The sequence below is a fragment of the Parus major genome, chromosome 4, assembly GCF_001522545.3.
Source record: "Parus major isolate Abel chromosome 4, Parus_major1.1, whole genome shotgun sequence".
In the NCBI taxonomy this organism is placed as follows: domain Eukaryota; kingdom Metazoa; phylum Chordata; class Aves; order Passeriformes; family Paridae; genus Parus; species Parus major.
In genome coordinates this window covers 18,307,801-18,330,162 of record NC_031771.1, presented here as the reverse complement: position 1 = coordinate 18,330,162, position 22,362 = coordinate 18,307,801, and the positions used below count along the sequence as shown (strand labels likewise).

Below are 22,362 nucleotides of genomic sequence, written 5' to 3'. Positions count from 1 at the left end.
GAAATACTATGAATGGCACAAGCATAAGATTTCAGATTCAGCCTTTTATGCATCCATTTTTCTCCAGGTATGTTGTTGGAATTGTGTAAGAGATAACAACACAAAGTAACTGACAGGGGAAAAAAGAGATGTAATAAGGATTAGCAGCACAGTTTCTTGTCAGACAAACCAGGAATAAGAATATAGACATGAGTAAGGATTCCATAGATAACATTTGGCAGCTGGCATAAATCGTAGGTGAGATCAGTGAGGTGAATCTAGAATTATTGCAGATTGGCTCTTCTGCTTTAGCAGAAACTGAGGAGCTCATACTGCTGATCCTGCACAGAGTATTATCATTAATACACATAGCTCAGCCTACTAAGCTAATACAGCTCACACTATCCTGTTAATTCATTTGCCAAGTCATTAACCACTCTTGTGTTTCGTCATTTGTTTAATTTCCACATTTTGTAATATTTTCATTCGCACCCAAAATCATAGAAGGCTATTAATGAAATGGAAGGTGGTTTGATATGGTATTTTCAGCAACGTTTCCTGGAAAGTGTGTAAAATTATATATTAATCCAGTTAAGTCCTTGCTTTCCATCAAGGAGAACATTTCTTGCGCACAAATGCACAAAATTTCACCTGGAAGTGTGAAATTAAGATTGTAATTCTTTGTCTTCTTGATAGAATCACAGGAAAATTCCATTTGGAAGTCACCTGCTGAAGTGTGGCCACACAAGGTTGCTCAGGGATTCAGAGATTCAGTTGGGACTCGAAAACTTTAAGGAGCAGACTACACAACCTCTCTGAGCAACACAATATCACAGTAAGATATTACAGTGCAATTAGTTTCATGGGCAAATCCATAAGTCACACTCTTTTCAAGATGTGTACCCTTTTACTATATATCTTCAAAAGCAAGAGAATGACAAATAACTGAAGAACATCCCCATTTCATTCTATTTTAATTTTTCACACATTTAGTTTTTCATTAGTTGAACTTTATAAAAATTATCAAGTGTGAGGCTTTTCATACTTGTGATCCAAAATACATATGGCTTGAAAAATGAATAGGGCACTTTTAAAAATCCAAGATATTTCTCTCAACAGTGGCATCTGAACTTATCTGAGACCCCTGGGACTGCCTACCCTGGTTCCAGATGTACCTCTATTTGTCCACAGAGTGTTCAATAGAATAATAAAAGCACCAGCCTGGTGTGTGAGCCCAGCCTGCTGCTGTCCCCGTGGCCTGCTGTGAATGAACACGATTGCTCAGCTGACATTTCCACTATTCTTGAAAGCAAAGCTCAGCTAGACCATTTAGTCAACCACAACTGTTCTGATTTTACAAAAAAAATCGTGTATTAACTTCAACTCTTTCTTCTACAAGAACTTTGTCACCTATAGCAGTTTTATTTATTTTATATATATATTTATTTTTCCTGTGTGCTTGTGGTAGTGTTTTGTTTCTCCCCAGTGATAGTAGAAAAGGACCTGATGAGGGCCATGAAACTTCTGCTGCGTTGCAGAGGAGTTTTTAGGAAAGGTCCTGCTAGTTGGCTATTTTTATTTTCTGGCATCATTAGATGTCTGGAAAAATGCCCTGAAAAATTGAGTCCAGGCACATTGACTTCAGAAATTGTTATATATTAGCCAGAAATTTCCTCTTTCCCCACCTACTTTTAAAATTTTTAACAGTGGAATATATTGAAACATGCAGAGACGGCCAGGAGGACTTACATAAAACTCACTTAAATGATCCACTTCTGCAGTGGAATAAATCAGAGGAAATATCAACTAGGAAAGAGGATATCTAAAGAAAGTGACTGCAAACTGCTAGTGAAAAAAAAAGTGATACCCCTTTCAATTCACATTTTTCTACTCTCAAAGAGCCACAGTTAATTGGATTGCTTTTAGAAAGACTCCCATCAAAGCCATTTTACTCTATAGAAACAAACAAACAAAGAAGTCACCCTTTCCCTTGGACCAGATGTTTGCAGGCTGAGTACTTGAAGGGCAGATTTGTCCTTTGGTGTTGCATTGAAATGCAGTCACTCCACGTTGGGTAACAAGCATCTCCTGGGAGATGTGAGGAGTGCTGAAATGTGTATGACAAACCTCATTCATCTGCCAGATCACTGCCCCCTGCATTTCACAGCCCAGAATCTTTTGTCTGTGGGGAGGGAGTGGAGTGCCTCCAAGATGAGGGCAAGGTTGGAAAGTGTGACCAGAACCTGAATGCACTGGCATCTGTTGTGAGCACAGGGAGTTGAAATGATATTTCTAAGAACTCCCGTGACCGTTCATAACCACATATTCCAAGAAAATCCCCAATATAGTCGCTGTCACGAACAAAGACTGCAGTCTGTAAGCAACAGATGAGCTAACCTTCCTGCCTTTTGGGCCATATTTCCTTTGGCCTGGAGCAGGGACAGCCACCCTGGTGCAAGGTGGGGAGGCACTGGTGGGGAAGGGGACGAGTGGGTGGCTCCTGCCCTTCCTTTGAGAACAGGACTGAAGTGTTCATCGCTGGAACGGCAATCGTAGCCAGGCTGCTCCCACCCACGCTGCTCCTGTGGCTCCTAAGGCTGACCAAAGCTGGGGACACCACAGCAATACCTTGGCTTCAGCCACAGCTGCTCTGAGTGGACATGCTCCTTCTTGGCTCATTTTCTGCCCAAGGACAGGCAGAGAGGGAGCCCCAGGAGGTGCCGCACACATCCCAACCACCTCTCTTGTTCCAGATTCTCAGTGTTAGCATTTTGGAAGAAAAAGCTCTACACTCTGCTGACAATCCTAGCATCCAGCAAGCATGGAGTGAAACCATCACTTTAACTGCTTTCCTCAAAGTACCCTCAGAGCCTGAGCTCTGGCTCCACTGGCATTTGACTAATCATATCAAGGTCCTTACCTGTGCTTTGTTTCTATTTTTATTCCCCCATAATATTAGCTTCAGATGTCACTGGTTTGCTTACTTTTTAATTAAAGACTTTGACATTTTTAAGTCACTTTATATTTCCTATCTTGGCAATATCAAGGGAGGACTACACAGATGGGCAAATAATCATATCAAGATCTGAGGCAGCACTTCCCTTCATCTTGGTCCACTTGGGTGAACTCACACCACATGCCAGTGTGAATTACTCTTGTAAAGAAGACAAGGGCTGTAAATCCCTGCTGAAACTTATTTAGGAAGGGTAATTTTGGCTATGCATAAGTGCCATATATTAAGTATAGTACAGGTGAAATTTGCTGGGAAGGGCTCTGACATTTCTAAGTTAGACAGACAGTACCTATTCGAGACAATATGAGCAAATGTAGGATAATATAATTTTATATGCAATTTATACAGCAATTTTACATGTAGTCTCTTCAGAAAGAAACACCAAACCCTCTTCAATTACACAGTCTCTGGCCTTTACAATTAAATAAATTCCCTTCAGTTATTCCTAGATTATTCTGTGGGCAAAGGCACTGTAATATTATCTCATTTCTGAAGAGGTCTTCTTGGACAGTATCTTTAAGTGAGCTGTGCAAAGATGCAAACATTTTCTGTCTCCTTTCTCCTTTACAAAGAACCTGCATCTATCTTCCTCGTACTTTCCCTAGGGGGAAGGGAAGCTGGGAGCACTACAAAACAGCACTGGCAGCTTGAACCACCCCTGAAATGCAAACATGATAAATGTGATGGGGCTGATACTACCTTGGGTGGTCATGAATTAGAAACCACAGCTACAGAACTTGGTTTCGTTGAAGATATCCATATCTTTCCTTGCCTTATTGCAAATATTCTATGCCACAGTTGGCAAGTTATCCCAGCAATCTCTGGGATATCAGTTTTGTTAGAATAATTTGCCACTGAATTAAGTTTCTCTGTAAACCTTTTATTTCTTACTGTGCTCTAGTGGATTGGGGGGGGCACCTGAGACTCCCTTGTAAAACTGCAGGCGTCAGGTTTCTAGCACACAGGGTAATTCTCACACAGAGTTTTAAAAGTTAAAGCCAACTCTCCTGCCTGAAGGTGGTCCAATTCCTGACAGGTAAGTGGCTGCTTGGCCACTTGGTCCCATTGGACTCCTTTCCATGGCACTGCCTTTGGCTCCTCCATGGCACTGCAGAAGGAAAGCCACGCCTGCCAGCTGGGCAGACTGGTGAACAAAGCCAAGGACATCATGCATGCAAAGACCTCTCCAGCTCAAGTGGGGAAACTGACAAAACACAAAGGATTTTAAAGATACCCCCTGGAAAAACAGCAGCTGCTTTCTTATAAAAAGATGCAATGGTTACCAGCAGTTGCAGCCATCTAGGCCAAACCCTGGGGCAATTGCACAGTTCCTGTCTCTGCTGCTGTGTCTGCAACAGAACCAAGCCTAACCAGCTTCAGATGGCCTCTTGTCTCTTCACATCATCTATAAATATCTATTTCCTTCTCTAATTCCAGCATAAAACTCCCTTACCCTTTGCTTGAATCTGCCCAGCTCTGGATCAGTGACATGTTTTAGACTCCATGCAACAAGAACTGAGAGGTCACTGCTGCTGACTTGAAGGTGGCTTTGTTACTCCAAAGGGTGTGTGGCACCCTGTGGAAGCAGCAGGATAGTACAGTCCCAATGAGTGCAGCTCTTCTGAGCTGTGCTAAATATGTAAATACTAAATATGTCAGTGGTCCAGAACCAAAAATTGTCATTTGCTGGCTCTCAGGCAGCCATAACATTCAGGAGAAGATTCACACTGGAACTAGAATTACATAAGCAATTGTACTGATTCAAGATCACTTATATTTGTCACCATCCTCAAATTCAGCCATGCAGTGTAATAATAATGTTATTAATCATTTTGATAAAACCCACCTTCTACACACAATGACAAATGTGAGTAGCATAGAAAATGTGCAGACTGCCTGGATCTGCACACAAGAGAAGAAGCCTGCTCAATTTCAAAACAATAATAATTTTTTAAAAAATGGTTAGGAATATAAACATTGATAAACTTGCCTTACAAATATTATTTTAAAGACACCTATGACAGACTGCTTGAAGTCAAAGCCTATCTTCAAAGACTTCTTTACATGTTTAAGAGGAAGCATGTGCTTCAGGGCTTTGCTGGGTTTCAGGCACACTCTCCTTATAACAAGCACAGTTTTACCTGCAGTCTCTGTCTTACTCCAGTGGGCATTTCCCTGTCCAAATCCCAGGCCACAAATCCCAGAGTGCTGTAGTGGAGCTGTCTGAAATCAGTGACCAAGAATGAGAGAAGGGCTGCAGGTTGTGCTTTGTGTTTCACATCTTTATGAGGCAGAACATAAGGTTTTCTATTCTTTGCATACATATGCAGAGTATTATCCATATGACAACCATAACAAAAGAAAGAAAATTAAAACCAGACTTATTGGAATTAATACAAAATAAACAGTTTGCTTAATACCTCTGGCTAATTTATCTTATGACAAAAGTGAAGCAAATGCTTCCGTCTACGCTTGGGGGTGGTGGTGGAGATTAGGAAAAAAGCAAAATATTTAGCTTACCTCACCTGAAATCAATCTCCTCTTTGATCTTGTTTTGCATAAATTGCCAGCACCACTTCTTCCCCAGGATCATCAATTCCTTCTCCACTTCTATTTGTTTTTTTCCATGGAGCTGCATGGTACTCAGTTGCTGGCTGGGGTTAAACCATGACAGGCCTTCATTTCTGCAGCTGCACAGACACAAGCCCTGTAGATTTTACACTACTCAGGACATATATATCACTGACTGTTGTGCTTGGCCTTTGCTGCTAATAAATATTCTCTTGGATTTACTTTTACACCCCAAACCTCTAACAGTTTGAGCTGTGAACCAGACCAAGAACATTGATATAAACAGCATTTGTCCTTGCTGTATGGATTATATTCTATTAGAAGAACATCTGTAAGGCTGAAAAGTAAGACCTTGTTAGGTAGAAGATGGTGCCAATTCAGTCCTTTTTGGATACAACCTCTGGTTACTGCATGCTCCACATTCCCACTGCCTGGATGGCATGTTTTGGCTGAGATGTAGATCCTAATTTTTAAGGATCCTGGAACTCAGATGAACAAGCTCCCAGAAAGCTGATGGATCAAAACTAAAGTTAATTTACACTATTTTTATTGTTATTTATAAGCATTAAACTATGTATAATTAGAGAAAACAGTTTTTATCATGCAGCATATTGGGCTCACCTAACACAATCACATTACCAAGTTCTTTGGTGGGGAACAGGGAGCACACTGACTGAGAAATGTTTGTTTGTATGGTTCTCATCCCATTTTCTCTATCATTAAATGCACTTCTTTGAGCTAAGTTATGTCCTTTGCTCCCAAACACTGAAAATGCTCGGTGCATTAAAATGCTCTTCAAGTTCATCCCATGTGCTTTTCAGGGCCCCATCTCTATCCTGCCTGCTGGGGCTGGACAGGCTCCAGGTAAAGGAAATTTGGACAAGGAGGGAAAAGCAGAAGCTCCTGGATGCTTCCTCTATCCGTGGTCCAGGGCACCAGCCTGGTCGAAGCAGAGTTGCCTGAGACTGCACAAGGTGAGGTGTTTCACTCCTCCAGAATCCCCATCAAGCAGCTGTGGTACCCAGCAGAGCAGAGCCCTTTCAAACCACAGCTGGGGCAGGTGGCCAGGGAAGGGGCAGGGCATCCTTCCAGATAGACAGGAATTCCAAACAAGGCAGAACTGACAAAATGACAAAAGGGAGATCAGATCCTCAAGCAGTTAATAATATCCAGCTGACATAGGGAAGAATATGAAATCTGTGCAAATGTACGTAACCCACTGACCCAAAGAAGCAATGGATTTGTTTAGCCATGAGCTACACCAAAAAGCTTCCAGAAATGTGTTAGCTTCCAAAGCAGCTGGATGCCCCTTGCACAGGGACATGGTTTAGCTCTGGTACTGTGCCTCACTGAACAGCATTTTAAACTGCATTTAGAGAAGAGAGGTTCCAACTTTACACATAGCAATACACAAAAAACTTAGTGGTTAGGTGAGGTTTTGCAATCCATTTCATCCTCTCCCAAGTTATGGTACTGCACAAGGGCTGCAGAGCTCAATGTGCATTCTGCTCTCACAGCCCCACAGAGCTGCTGTGCAAAATTTTCAAGTGGACTTTAACAGAGGTGGCCATGCCAAGAGCTGGAAGAAGTGCAGAGATGGAAAGCCCTGGGGAAATTTGAGACAGGGCTGCTACCTACAGACAGCACAAAATGGGATGGTGTAATTTGAAGCAGCTACTGGCACTGTAAAGTTAAACAAATTTCATTTCAGCCTCTGAGCAGCCCCAAATCAGCTGATGACAAAAAGGAATTGCTTGTGCTAGTGTACATCATGAAGATAAAAAAAAGCTATTCGACCTCAAAGAAAAAGTTGGCAGAAAAAAAATGCACACAATTTGGTATTAAATATAAATGTAGAATAGAGAGGGAAAATTCCCTTTCCATGAGACTGCAAGGTCTGCGTGCCCCTTAAGCCCCCCTTAGGTGCATCCTCAGCTACTGCCTGCTATTTTACCTTGCCATGCCCAAATCATCCTACTTTTTCAGACCATGTGCTCATGAATCCCTGACAAGAAATAATTGACAAAAGAGTGTGACTTGCACAAGCTCTTGCCCTGTTTCTAAACTGTTTCCTACTGTCACCTCCTCTCTCCTCCTGGCACTGTGCCTTGACAGTGGGGCTGTCACTGCACCACTCCTGCAACTGAGTTTTCCCTTCTGCTTTCACAGTGGCTGAAAGCACAATTAAAAATTGCTGTGCAGCACACCTTTTCTTCCCTCCAGGAGTAAGATGGGAACTTACTGTTACGTACACTTCATGTAGAAGACATGAAGGACAGAATAGCAAACACTGTTACTGTTAAAAAAAAAAAAAGAGATTTGAATATGAATTTCTATCCTGGTTGATTTTGCAAACCCCTTCCAGGAAGAAGTTAAGAGTCTTCTCTCAACATGCTCCCTGAAAAATAAGTAAGTCATTACATTAACTTAGACACATATTGATAAGAGTAGGCTTGCACTTGCCCTCAACAGTGATTATCCTTGAATGCATACTAATTTTAAAACCTAACCTATGTATAAGCCTCCAAAGATGTATTTTTAAGTCTCTGGATGTGGGTGAACAAAGGGTCAGGGCCACAAGGGTGGAGGGAGTGGAGATGAATGGCAGAGAGGCAGCAAGCAGGGCATTTGTTAGGATGGACTGGTCAGGATTGTAGCTGCTGCCAGTGGCAGGACCTATCCAAGAAGAAGCTGAGGTCTACATGCAGGTGGCAATCCTCCCATATATTGATTCTCATTTAACTGTTTGCACCCTTTTTGTAGTGAGCAAAGATCACATTACTCCCATCACATTCCAAATTATAACTTCCAGTTTCATGGTAATACATCATGTTGTATAAATAGCAATGCAGTGCTCCCACAAGACTCCACAATCCTTGAATGCTAATTACCACTGAGCAGAAAAATACAAAATTCTCCTACTCACAGCCATGCAACTGTCTTTAAGATGAATATGGTACAAGTTAACTTATGCCAAAGCTCTGTGACCTTGTAAAACACTTTTTTTTTGTGGGGTAGCATATCATAGACTTCATCAGAGCACACCCAGAAACTGCCACCACAGACTTGGAAAAAATGAAAAAGAAGCATCAAAAAATAACATGCAAGATTTAAAGACAAATTTGCAGCCTTATTGTAAGATCATTTAATTTCCACTTATTCACACTGATTTATTTCAGAGAAAGTCCAGTCTATTTTCTTCTCCAGGTAACACTCATCTGTATTTCCCAGTAATCCTCTACTGATTGTCAGTGGGTAGCAAGTGTGAAAAACAAGTCACGTGGTAAATTAACTTCACTGTGGTTGTTCAAAGCCAAGTCTAAGTCCAAGACTGGATCCTTGATAAAAGGAAATCCTGATAAATACAAAGACCAAATCCTTAATTCTGAGCTTGCTCACTTGGACAAATGCAAGCTTAAATTAAAGTAGCTTTAATACCAATAATTTTTAATTTGTAGAGGAATAAGCTGAAATCAGTGAGATTTTATCTGTTTAACTTATCCACGATTTTGGCCTTATACTGGGTTTCATGTGTTTCCCTTTTGCTTGATGCATTTCAAGGGAAATAAAGACTTTATGTGGGATATAATTACCATTCTGGTCTAGTATCTTGAGTTATTTTTCCAGCGGAAACTTCTGGGTGGGAAAACTTGACACTTCGAAAAGCATGCCAAAATTTAGTGCAAGTTTATATTTACCAAAGGAACATTTGACATTTCATTGATGCATCACAAAGAGAAACAAGGGACACACCTGACAGGATTATCTCGTAATGAAGTATTTTAAAACAAACAATGGCACTGCCCAGCAGTAAGAAAAAGCAAAGCAAAGGCAGGAGAATTGAAAAGGAAACAACTCTGATCTGTGGAAAGTGAGAATATTACTCAGAGCACAATGACACAATCCTAAGTCTCACAGTACAGGAGAAAGCTTGTAAAGCATATCCAAAATGCTGGATATTTTTCAATATATAATACAAAAATACTTCTGTATTTCCAGTGCAAATACAAAAGTGCTTTACTACAATTGCATACCCTAACATCTTGAGTATATTTTATAAAATCAGCCATGCATAAATTTTAGTGTGGTGACTTTAAATTTCTTTAGAGATGTTTCTGGTTTTACTCCATCTTATTCTAACCTGCCTTTCTCACACAACTTTCACGAGATCTCTAACGACACAGTGGTTTTCTATGCCCAAACTGCCATACATAAAATAGATTGGGGCTTATCAGAGATTTGTTCTATTTTTCAGTTTCCTCTCTAAGCCAGCCTCAACTTTCCTGGCAAATGATAATGAAAAAGACCATTAAGCAGAGCAATAAAGAGTAATATAAAAGCTCATTATAAGCCCAATTCATAAAATTACAAGCTGTAGTGTGCAGTATGCACAACTAAAACTGAAATCCAAGTTAAAGCATACCAAATGAGATTATAAATTAGCTGTTGTTTTTTTCTGAAAAAAGCCATTCTTTAATGAGCTTGGAAACACAGCTAAATATTTTCTTTCATAAATTCAAGAAAAAGCCATACCACTTTTGAGACTTCTGCTGGGCAGCTTTTTCTCGTCTCTCTTTTCCTCTTTTAAATTTTAAATACTGCATAGGAACCATTTGCTCTGTGAGGTTCCCATAGTTAGGACCAAACCCTTCTCAGAGGAATTTTGGCACCTTATTAATTAGCTGGTTATGAGAAGGAGCTGCACTCTTTCAGTGACTCCTATTCCGCCCTCAGTAAAGTGTGATACCATAATAAATTTCCATCAAGCAAACTATTTCTGGTAATTCCCCCTAATTAACACCAGACTGCTAATAATAAATTAGGCCTATGTGTTTCTGATATAACCAAGATCTTGTCTGAGCACAAGATATTAACCAATGTCCCAAGAAAGTAAAACTTGAACCTAAATTAAGCCTTTGCTGGTAAAAGGATTTATATGCAATTTTGTGAGAAACCCTTTGAAGATCTCATATAGGGCATTTTGACCAGCAAATATTTTGAGTGACAGAGAGATTTGTTCTGTGCTGAGCAGTGAAAGTGGATTTATTGTGAAAACACACCATTGAGTTTTAAGCCTATAAATCTTACACTGGATTACAGCATCTTAATGAATGAATGACAGATCTCTTTTTTTTTTGGTCGGTGCATTTTAATGTTACATGACGTTGTGATTGATAGAAACCAAACCTTTGCCATTAAAATGTCAAATGCAGACTTCATGCCTTTAAAAATTTGGCTTCTGGAGCTTAATGTACTGTTTGCAAATAGACTTGCATTTGTCTCACTCATAGCCTAAACACTGAAGGGGAGGCAAGTTTTCTGTAAAGTTGCCTCTAAATTTTATAGAGCTGTGTGCAGCGTTTTCCTTTGCCTGTGTAAATAAAGGTAAAAAACAACAGTGCATTTGCCTGTTTAAGAGATGTTCAGCTAAGGGGACTCTTACCAGAGTGGTATTATCCTGAAGGAGTTGGCTGTGTTAGAGCAGACAGTCAAGTGTTCCACAGTGAAAACAGAGACTGCTGCATGCCAACGCTAAGTACGGTATCAGACAATGCTTGCTAGAGCAGGCAGCATTTCCTTGGACAGTGTCAACTTAGGAAAAAGTGTTAAAACCTTCAGACAAACAGTGCAAAGTATTCTAGACATACTCTAGAATGAAGTAAGGACAGCAAATAAACAATAATTGGCCAATGTAATGTTCAACACAGCGTTCAACAGCGTATTTATACCTTTCCATCCATTTCGAGGAAAGATGAAGAATCAGAGATTCTCCGAGGCTGGAAGGGGCCTTTACTAGTCCAAGGACTGTATCCAGTTGGGTTTTGTGTATCTCCAAGTAGAGAGACTCCACAACCTCTCTGGGCAACCCATGCCAATGTTTGCCATCCTCACAGTTGTCCTCTCACTATACACCAAGCCTGGCTGTGTTTTCTTGACTCTCCTATCCAGGTGTTTGCACACATTGATGAGATCTCCCCTGAGACCCCTCTATTCCAGGCTGAGCAGCCCCAGCTCTCTCAGCCTCTCCTTTTATGACAAATCTCCATGCCCTTCACCATCTTCCTGGCTCTTGACTCCAGTACAGCCATGTCTCTGGTACTGGTGGGACCAGCACTGGACTCAGCTCTGCAGACAGGCCTCACCAAGGCCGAGCAGAGGAGGATAACTTCTCCCATCTGCTGGCAATGCTCTGCCTAATGGACCCCAGGAGGCTGGTGGTCTTCCTTGTCTCAGCGAAGTTATCACTGGCTCATGGTCACCTTGGTGTCAACCAGGACTCCCTGGTCCTTCTCTGTAAAACAAAGCTAAAAAGAATGAGCAGCTCAAATGCTACCTATTCATGTGTACAATCATGGCTTACCTTTACTGGCTAGGATTCAGGGGAAAAGAAAATATCCAACAAGCACCAAATAACTGAAGACAGAGAATTTTAGGTTTTGAGTAGGGTTTATTTGCTCGTTATGTTTTTCAATTATAATTAAATTTGCAAATGTGAACAGCCAAAATTTAATGCCAAAGGTTATTAAACACAAGCAAAGAAATCACCAGGATTTAACAGCTGGTAGTTTAGCACAAAACAATGTTTGCAAAGCAGCTGACATGGCTAGATGATGCAAGTAGCTCTGAAGAAATAGGTACACAATTAACAGACCAACACACACTGAACCACAACTCAACTCCTGCTTTTAAGTTTATGGCATTGTTATATTAAGCATTTATATTTATATGTAATCCTGAATTATTTCATTACAACATACTGAAACTGTCATCATGGATCAATTATTCACTTATAAAGACATTTCACCTTCAAACAAAGTTAAGCCAAATTCTCCCACAGGCAGCTTTGGAAGAAAAACAATGACTGATTGAAAATGCATGCAAAGATTTACAGTAGTTAGGTTACTAATATATCTGTCTTGACTCTGTAACATTCCCTTATAACATGAATGCTATATGTGTGTTGTGTGAAAAACAGTTGGGAATCTCATGAAATCCCCAAATGATTTTTTGCTATGTTAAGTCTGCATTCAAATACACATATATCCTTATATCTCTCAATGCACATGCATACGTGTGCATGTAGAAACAAGTATATTTAAACACATACACTCAGACCCCAAAAGACTCTAGAGGTAAAAGCAGGCTTACAAATAAAACAAAAGAATACCAGGATGAAATAGTTCTAAACAACAACAACAAAAAAGGTAATAAATATTCAGTGAGATATATGGCATTATTATAAAGTGCTCTACTAAAATCTCACTTATTAAAATAATGATGAAAATTATGTTCCTTTTAATTGATTTATATAATTTGGTAAAGCCATTAAATATTCATTATCTATCAGTGACTATACACTTCCTTTAAAATTTTAAACAAATAGATAAAAGCTGAAATTAAAAGGCAAAGCAGCTAAATGAAGCAGTTCTATTGGAGCCTTTCAGGCTTTTGTCCTCAAATTCATTAACAACTGCAAAATTTCAAACCCTAGAGCATATGGATTAAAAAATAAAATTCCAATAAAAATTATGAGAGTAAACAAAATTTAATTGGATTTTAAGGACAATGACAAACTGAGAAGTTTTTATCCTACGTTAAAACTGCAAGGTTTGAATCGCAGAAATTACAGAACGCCTTTTTCTGTGCATTTCCCTCCCTCTTCCCTCACACATGTGCAATAAAGCTCCACTGAAACCCAGTCTGTAGGTCTCATTTCTCCACATTCCACTTAATTTTAAAAGTAACCTGGCTTTTATGTTACTGTATCTTGTACAGTCTGCTTCCACCCTTCTGATTTTCAGCCAAACTCACAAAAGGGTACATCTACAAGAGTGTAAACATTTTTAACAACTTTATACCGTACCACCAAATTTCTTCTCATTTACCAACATTCATCAAATTTACCAAATTTCTTCTGTACCACTGGGAGTTAAGAAAGAAATGTGGTAATATTGAATAAAAACAACTTCAGGAAATAAAGTTAAACAGCCCCACAATGTGAACCTGTCTCACCAAATTAATAAAAAGCCAAGTATTTTTTCATATTTCAGTACAGCAATTTTGGTTTTCTTTCCTCCTCTTTTGTTGATGTTCCTCGTTACAATTGCTTTACTCAACTGTGGCAAATTTTTGTGACTTTTTTATCCACGGTTTTATGGGTAAAACCATTTGTTGAATCAGTAAAAAAAATCCACCCCACAACAACAAAACCAGTAAATGGTTATTTTTAATGTCTACTAGAAAGAGCACTAAAGACTAACATTCTTTTCATTATGACACCCCAGTTGAATCAAACAGCAAGTAAATTCAGTTTTCTTCAGGAATCTGCTCTGGTCCCGAGAGCCCCCTTCTCTGTTGCACAATTCTGCTGAAGCAAATTCATCCCTGGCTGCCTGCAATTGCTCCAATTAAACCAGTTAAGCCCTAATTTGAGGCTAAGGGGGACTGAGCTGGTCTTGTGCTGCCTTCTCTGTGTGGATGCAAAATTTGTATCAAGCCACAGAATGGCTGACCTGGCTCATGGCAAATGCGTAATGACAGCATTGTCTCTCTGCTCCCTTGCAAGTTCTGAGAGGGACTGAGCTGCTTAAACCAGTGGAATATCATTTTTCAATGCATTCCCTAACATTTGGAAGAAAAGAGAAACATAAAACCTAAACTAATAAAAATCATAACAGCTGAGCAAGAAAGTTTAAGTTTTCAGTATGCTACCTGGCACACCACCAGTATACATATTCATGAGCTACGTGGTAAAGAATGTACTGAGAAAAAACCAATGTCCTCAGCTGCACTTCAGCAGCTTCCCTCATTCAACACCAGGATCTCATATTCTGGACACAAAACACTGTTACCTGCAGATTCAGCACAATTTCCCCTTTCCAAGGCACTTAAAACTACCTAAAACCTGAACTGCAAACAGAAGAGTGGAAATCCCTGTTCCTTTAAGATGTGATCTGACATTTTCATCCTATCAAACATACCCCCAGCAGCAGAGGGTTTTGGCTAGTAGGTACATGAGTTACAGAAAAGTATCCCATTTATATTTTCTATTAAGTGGCATCTTCTAAATATTCTTTTTCACCAGCATAGCCACTTAAATGCTTTGGAAAAACCTCTATCCCTTGGGACAAATCCATGGGAAATTTAAGTGCAAAGGCACAGGTACATGTACTTGTGTAGGAGGCTGTCTGTATTTGAACATCAGGTTAAAGAAAAATAAGTTTTGGAGCCATATATTTTATGTAATCTTATCTTTGAGTTCCTTTTAATGGAGTTTAGCTGCAATACTTTTGGACACGCTTTAAAAACATCACCAAAATAATGTGATCTGGATCGCTGAATCCAATCTCCTTTTATTTGTTGAATAGCAGCAAGACTGAGACTTCTAATATCAGGTATTTACTTTTATAGATACTTCACTTCTCATAATGAAACAGATATAAATGTGGTCATAAAATGATGAAAAACAGTAATGTGCGTAGCATAGAGATAAAGACACTCTAATTGTTTGTCTTGGGTGCAATTCCTGATACCTTTCTTTTTATGAAGCAAAATTGTAAATGATAAACACTCTGAAAAATTAGTGTACAATCCCTTCTTCAAGTTTCCACATCTCTCTTCCATTTTAGAAAAATTGTATATAAATAATTTTAACCAATTATTGGACATTTTAACCTTTCTGCTCAGTACATTTGTTACACAAGATGAGCTCCAAGTATCAGATGTTGATAGAGTGGGCGTGTTTCTTGCACAGTGGCTTGTCCTTCTTGGAGAAGAAAGTCTGGCCCTCCAAGCTGTCACTACATACCTGAAATGGGATAAAAAGAGAAAAGAACACCCAATTCAGATGGATGAATTGCACCATAACTATTCAGAATGCCTGGTCATGGTACTGTTTTATGCATAGATATATTCAAAGATTAAGAATTACCTTTTTTTAAGGGATCCTTTTTATATAATACCAGTGGTTGGTGTAAGCATAACCTTTACTAAGACAACAGGGATTTAACTGGGAGCAGAGTTAGATTCAGAATTTAAGGAAAAAACCCCAGTCATTAAGACTGGGGTTTCTCTTTTTGTTGATTTTTTTTTTTTTTTTTTTTTTTTTTTTTTTTTTTTTTTTTTTGCTCATGTAATATACCTTGTATACATTGTACCTTGGCTACAGTGTCCTTATGTCAAAAGCACTCTTGCTACTTTGGAAACTCAGCCCAGTCCCTTACTGCCTTCAACACTAACTCTGAGGAAGTAAACATCAAGGGTTAAAAGCTGGGACACAAGGCTGCAATCCAGAACACCTTCACTCGCACACGTGCCAAAGGCTTACAATAGCAACACACCTTCCAAACAACTGGGAAAGCACTTTTTGTTTGGGCTCAGGGGATTGAGAGAGGTTACAGCTGCTGACTCCCACATGGGTCAGGTTAGCACTGCTGCCAAGGTTTGTTTAAAGGCAGACCAGCTTTACTTACAGAGCATACAAAGCAAGTGTCATGCCAAGTGTGGCCCAGGGCTTCAAGAAACCTGTCTCCAGCTTCAATGGGGAATTCACAGCCGTGGCACATCGTACCAAAGAGGGCGTAGTAATCTGTAAAGAGATACAAACAGCTTTTAAAGCATATGCAGAAAAGCAGGACTGACCCTTTGAGAGCTTTGCTCTTTCATTGGCAATAGGTTTGGACTTGCTGATGTTTGTTAGACTGAGTATACTGAATAAAGAGCTCCTAGATCGAAAGCCTGGGATGTTGATTTCTTGCTAATTCAGTTCTTTTCCTCATCCTTTCAAGTGGGCAATGCTTCCATCTTCCTGGTGTTTAATTTCCTTAAGATCAACAGTGTGCTGGAGTGGGGGAAATGCACTCCTTGAGAGCACTCACATGAACTCTACATGTTCCTTACGTTCTCTCCAACTCTGCTTTGAAAGCACCCCCCAGCTGTTCACACTACAGACCTTCTCAGAATAATGAATGAACTCTGACCTACATTCTGGCAACATTTTTGCCCCAGATTGCACTACTCAAAACCATGTAATCATTAGGCTTCTGTCCTAATTGGGAGTCTAGAAATTTGGATCCAGTCAGAATACCTTTCTAATCACTAAAATACATTACATGGTTTATTGAAAAAACAACAAAACAAAACCCCAAAACAAACAAACCCTTCCCCTTCATTACTGTGAAGAACAAGAAGCTTCTCCAGCAATCTCATGAAGCAGGGACTAAAACAAATGGCACTGAACCATTCATATTCCCCAGCCCAAGTTGTCCGGCCTTTTTTACTTATTTCAACTTTCAAACATCCCATTCTAGGAAGCAAATGTTTCGCTCCTACGGAGACAGCAGTAGCATTAGTGCTACAACATGAGAGAAATTGGCACCAGCACACTACCATGGCAAACATGTCATGCAATATTATGTCTTCATAAGATGAACTGCAGTCAAAGTGACAGCCATAATGAAGTTTGGACTCCATCTACCAGTAAAAGAGTGTTACTACCATAGTAACACTGTCTCTGACAGGGAAATTAGATTCCAGAGGTTGTTTCCAAAGGAGAATTATAAGGGGTGGGAAGCGGATAGACTACATGGATCTGCTGAAGCTCTAATGCTTACTGCAGCAGAGCCCACAGAGGATCATCAGTTGTGTCAAGCCCAAGAGAAAAGTCCTGGTTTTGATCACTAAGACAGTGTTTTGTGTGATGACCTCCCTGAAAATGAATCATCATAGGAGATATCTGAACAGGATGGGGAACACAAGTGCTCTGGAGTAGCAAAGCCCTTGATGAAGGCTAGTGGAAGAAACTGCTTCACCAATCACCTCCACTAATCCATGCTACTGGAATGAAATTGTAAGTGCTTAAGAAGAAAGACAATAAAAATACCAAATGGTAGAACAATGTGCAAAATCCCTGAAGGCCATGGTCTCATGACTGTACTCTTTCAGCTCTTTGCATTTGTGCTCATACAAAATCTTACTGATATTTTCCTGGTGCCAGCAGTTAAAACCTTTTGTAAGTTGGCATGTCGTTGTGTTGATAAGTTTATTGGCTTTTCTTCTGAAGAAAGGGCAGCAGATAAGGCAGAATGAAGGGCATCAGCTTTCTTTTGCATGCTTGAATTGTGATAGCACAGAAGCCTTCCAAGGCAGATTTCTTATATATTCAAATATCAGTATTTCCTGCACACAGCATTTTCAAAACAAGGCTACTAACTCTGCACTTAGAAAAAGTTCAAAGTTGTAGATATCCAGACTTTTATTTTAATTTTAGCCTCAATATCTACACCCAGAACATTCTGCAGATTAATCCTCCTTCAATACTAATAGCTGATGCTGTTACAATTTCAAATACAGATTTAAAATTAGAACTCTACTTTGCACTAGGAAGAAGGAAAGTTGGCAATGACATTTACTACTTATTTATTTAAAATTAGTCATAGGCTCATAACTCCAGCTGGACTGAAAGTCTTTGAAAAATTAATATAACTCAAATTAACATCTAGTCAGTGAGCCAGAGCCATTACAAAGTATCACTGCCAATAACACCTCACAGATTGTGTCTGCATTAACTTGCACCAGCAACTTTCTATCTCAGAAATAAGCTTAGCAAGAAGTGTAACATACTTGACATCTTGCCACAGTTTTTCCCCACGCTCACGGTATAGAAAAAGGCTTATTTTACACAAGAGTTGTAGCAGCAGCACAAATCAATGTACTGCACGACATGTGGGTCATTTGGTGGCAGGAACAAGAATTCAGCCTTAACAGAACAAACCCTGTCATGAGCTTTCCACCCAAAGGGGAGTTATTGATTCCTCCAGTACTATTTTTGAACCATCAAATGGTTCCAGGATTAGGGGCTTCACATTGCTTCAGGATGAAATTTCACCGTACTGTCACACTGGAGGATGCTGCTCATATACCCGTTTCCTCTGCTGCTCCACAAATTCAATAGGAGCAACACCCTACCCACCCTACATTTGTCACCAAGTTAGCAATAACCTACTGTCCTTTTGTATCTGCCAACATCTCATTAAAGCAGCTCTGACAAGAGAAATTTTGGATAAATTTGGATAAATTGGCCTACTTCCCTCATGCTTACAGTACCTAGCACTCTCCCTGGCACCCACTGTGAACAACTCTGGGATCAGCTCCGAAGGAAATCTTAGCTTCAAAGAGGTCATTAGAATTTCATGCTCAATCCTTTCTGGTCAATCCATTTCTACAGCTAGTGAAACTGCAATGTTCCTAAGAGTAGAAGGAAAACTATAACAAGGGTCCAACTGACAGCTCCAATCCAGCATGCATCTGTGAAAACAGATAATTTTGATACAATTTTGTATCTTTTCCATTTTGTGGGAATTGTTTTACAAATTGTTTATTTGTTTCCTAGCTCAGAGGGGTAGATGGAAAGTTATAAGCAAATTAGAAAACCAACCTAAATAAAAACTGTTCATATTAATAATAATAGGTTAACAAGAGGCTCAACATGGCCTGGCAATGTGCACTCACAGCCTAGAAAGCCAACTGGATCCTGGGCTACACCACAAGAGCAGTGGCCAGCAGGCAAGGGAGGGATTATAAACCATCTCCTCTACTCTCCTAAGACCCCACTGAAAGTCCTGCATCCAGCCATGGGGCTCCTAAGACAGGATGGATGTGAACCTGCTGGAGTGAGTCCAGAGAAGGTCACAGAGATGCTCAGAGGGATGGAGCACCTCTCTTTTGAGGGAAGGCTGAGAGAATTGCAGTTGTTCAGTCTGGAGATGAGAAGGCTCCAGGCAGACCTTACAGCACCTTCCAGTACCTGGGGGAGGGCCTAGAGGAAGGCTGGAGAGGGATTTTTTACGAGGACATGTAATGACAGGACGAAGGGGAATGGCTTCAAACTGAGACTACATTTATACTGGATAACAGGAAGGCATTTTTTTACTGTGAGAGTGGTGAGGTACTGGAACAGGTATCCCAGAGCAACTGTGGATTCCCCATTCCTGGAGATGTTCAAGGCCAGCTGGATGGGGCTTTGAGCAACACGGCCTAGTGGGAGGCATCCCTCCCTAGGGCAGGGGGGTTAGAACCAGATGATCTTTAAGGTCCCTTCCAACCCAAACTATTTTATGACTTCATAAAAGATGTTATGATTAGCTAAAATGGAAGTGCTAAAAAACAAACCAGAAATGCTCTGAACTTCTAGGCCACATTGTTCATATAATATTGCTTATCAGGGTTTCAAATGCTGTAGTTGTATCACTGTGTTTCTCCCCTGACAGTTTTTTCATCCTTGATCCTGCAAAAAGCTACCTGGACAAGACTGCTTACTCTTCGATACCCCTCAGGCTGTAAATAAGGCTATTCACAGAAAAACACATTATGCCACTGGCATTTGTTTGTGCTTGGTAAATAAACAGATTTACATAAACTTCAGATTATTTTAAACCCAACCAGAAAGTCACCCTAAAACCAACACTTTGATGTATCACTGATACTCCAGCTGAGGACTTAACAGGAATAGGTAATACCAGTGACAAGAAGCCTGCTGCTGCTGAAGCTGATGAAGAAATCCTCACCAACTCCTCCTGTTGCAAACTTAAAAGTGTCTACAGCAGCAGTCGTTGCTTTGAATTGACATCTCCAAGTTTCATGAAATGCTGGGGCACTTCTAACAAGCAGCTTGAGAAATTGGAATTATTTCTCCCCCCCAAACTTACTGAGCTCTGCTTTCCTGCACAGCTGCAATAAACTTTAAACTTCAGTTGTGCTGCTTCTTACCCGTCTCACAGTAGGGATCACCATCTTCTAAGTGAAAGACATTATTGCGGATGGGGTTATGACAGGCCACACACACGAAGCAGGAAACGTGCCAAGTTTGTTTCAAAGCATTTATTACTTCCTGTGGGGATTAGAAAAAGTGTTAGGAACACATTATTTTGATGTGATGACTAGATTGTGGTAGCCATGCCTCTACACTTGTTTCATTTCAAGAATACTTCGTTTCCTGCTGCTATTTTGAAAATGGGTTGTGCACACAAGTTCTGCGATGTTAAACATAATGAGGTGCTTTATTTATGGTACATCTCCTTATTTTTCATGAGCAATCCTTTGGGGTTTTTGGAAGGTTTGACATAGAGTTGGACAAATTTTAACAACTCATTTTTTCAAATTCTTAATTTCAGTCAGGATCTCATCCATAACAGTCCCCTGAAATAAGAAAAGCAGCATCTCTGCCTTCTCCTGAAGTTGGTGAAGGGGTTAATCAGAAGACATCATACAGAAAATTATGACTGCTCTGTGCTGTTTTGGAAGATACTATAGTGCCAAATACAACTTGAGAATTGTGCTGCCAGAGCCCTGCATGACCCCAGTTACACAAGAATGCAGACACATTGCTGTCTGCAGTAAAACAGCAGCTGATCAGCTGGCAGGATCAAATGAGCCATATCAGTGCCCAGTAGGATAATGCATCTTTCCATCTACATTAACACTGGGAATATTTCAGAACTTCATATCTAGCAAGCAGTGTGTTCTTAATGCTCTGCTCACCTAAGGAGGATCTTTTTATTTCCCTCCCTCATTTCCCCTTCCCATTCTGTAAAAAGCTGCCAATTAAAAGCATTTTGCTCAGGAAAATTTGGTAATTGCAACAGCTACAGAACACCTTACACCTTCATGGAAACAGGAGCTGAGCTTAGAAGAGCCAAGGAGACTACAGCACCTTTCCTCAAAGAGATTGGAAAGGTTCAACATTAGAACATATAAAGGCATATTTTGTATGTAATGAGAGCAGAAAAGGTATGTCAGGAGTATATCTGAAAGAATGCAGGCTGGGCCAGGGAAAATGGAATTTCATTGCAGAGAAGCACTGAACACTGTGATCATTGCTCCCACCAAAAAACAGGCCACTTGCTGGTCACCTACCCCAAGGATCTTCCTCTGGCACTTTGAACACTCAGGGGCAAAGAACTTCTCATAGCAGACCTCACAGTACAGCATCCCTTTCTCTTCCACAAATCCAATGTATGCCATGGAGGTTTTGCAGTGGGCACAATTAAACTCCTCTGGATGCCATGACTTTCCCAAAGCCACCAAGAAGGGTCCTCTGATTAGAAAGAAAAGATATTATCAGCAAATGCACCTGGGCTGGCACCTACAAAATCTGTTAACAGACTTCTCTGCAATAGTTTTGTGCCATTACTACACTCCTCACACACATACACTGCTCCATCCCTCTTTCCTCCTACAGGCTCTAAGAAAGCTCCAAGTGTTGACTGTATTCATCACCATTGAACTCTCTCCTAGAAATGCCCACCCACAATAAACACTAATTCTTTTCACTTGACTGCATTTCAGAAATTTTATTTAGAACTACATTAAATACAGTGCTGAAGTGTCTGCTAGGGAAGTGAAGAAGGATGTTTCCCATGTTCCCAATTCCATCTCTTGCAAAGAGATATTTGACTCAGTGATATGATCAACTCTCCTATAGTCTGCATTCATATTGAGACTAAAAATACAAATAGACTTGACCCCACTAGGAGCAGATAATATCAGTTTCTTCTGAAACAAAAATTCCATCAACTGTTCCTATCCAAAAAGTTTCTTACAAGATAATCTATGCTAGTTATAGGAGGATATTTTTGTATTAAAATAGGTCCATTTTTTCCCAAACACACAGCTTCCTTCCTATCATTTGCAAATGCAAAATAGCTATACTTTTAATAGCATTTGTCTGGTAAATGCAATACAGCTAATAGAAAATAAATTTATCCATTTTTCGGTCAATAAAAAATTCTCAGTTTGTAACT

At 40.0% G+C, this 22,362-nt stretch overlaps 1 protein-coding gene across 6 annotated transcripts in view; it reads right to left on the bottom strand.

The window, feature by feature from the left end:
- Window positions 1-11,991: 11,991 nt before the first annotated feature.
- PDLIM5 (PDZ and LIM domain 5) overlaps window positions 11,992-22,362 on the bottom strand; it is a 131,338-nt gene continuing 120,967 nt past the window's right edge. For all 6 annotated transcript variants that reach the window (XM_033513380.1, XM_019006393.2, XM_019006396.2 and 3 more), the window contains 4 exons: window positions 21,476-21,656; window positions 20,330-20,450; window positions 16,036-16,151; window positions 11,992-15,371 (listed from right to left, as the gene is read on the bottom strand). In XM_033513380.1, coding sequence (XP_033369271.1) covers window positions 15,282-15,371; window positions 16,036-16,151; window positions 20,330-20,450; window positions 21,476-21,656 — 508 coding nt within the window. In that variant the 3' untranslated portion in view covers window positions 11,992-15,281. The remainder of the gene's footprint in view (window positions 15,372-16,035; window positions 16,152-20,329; window positions 20,451-21,475; window positions 21,657-22,362) is intronic.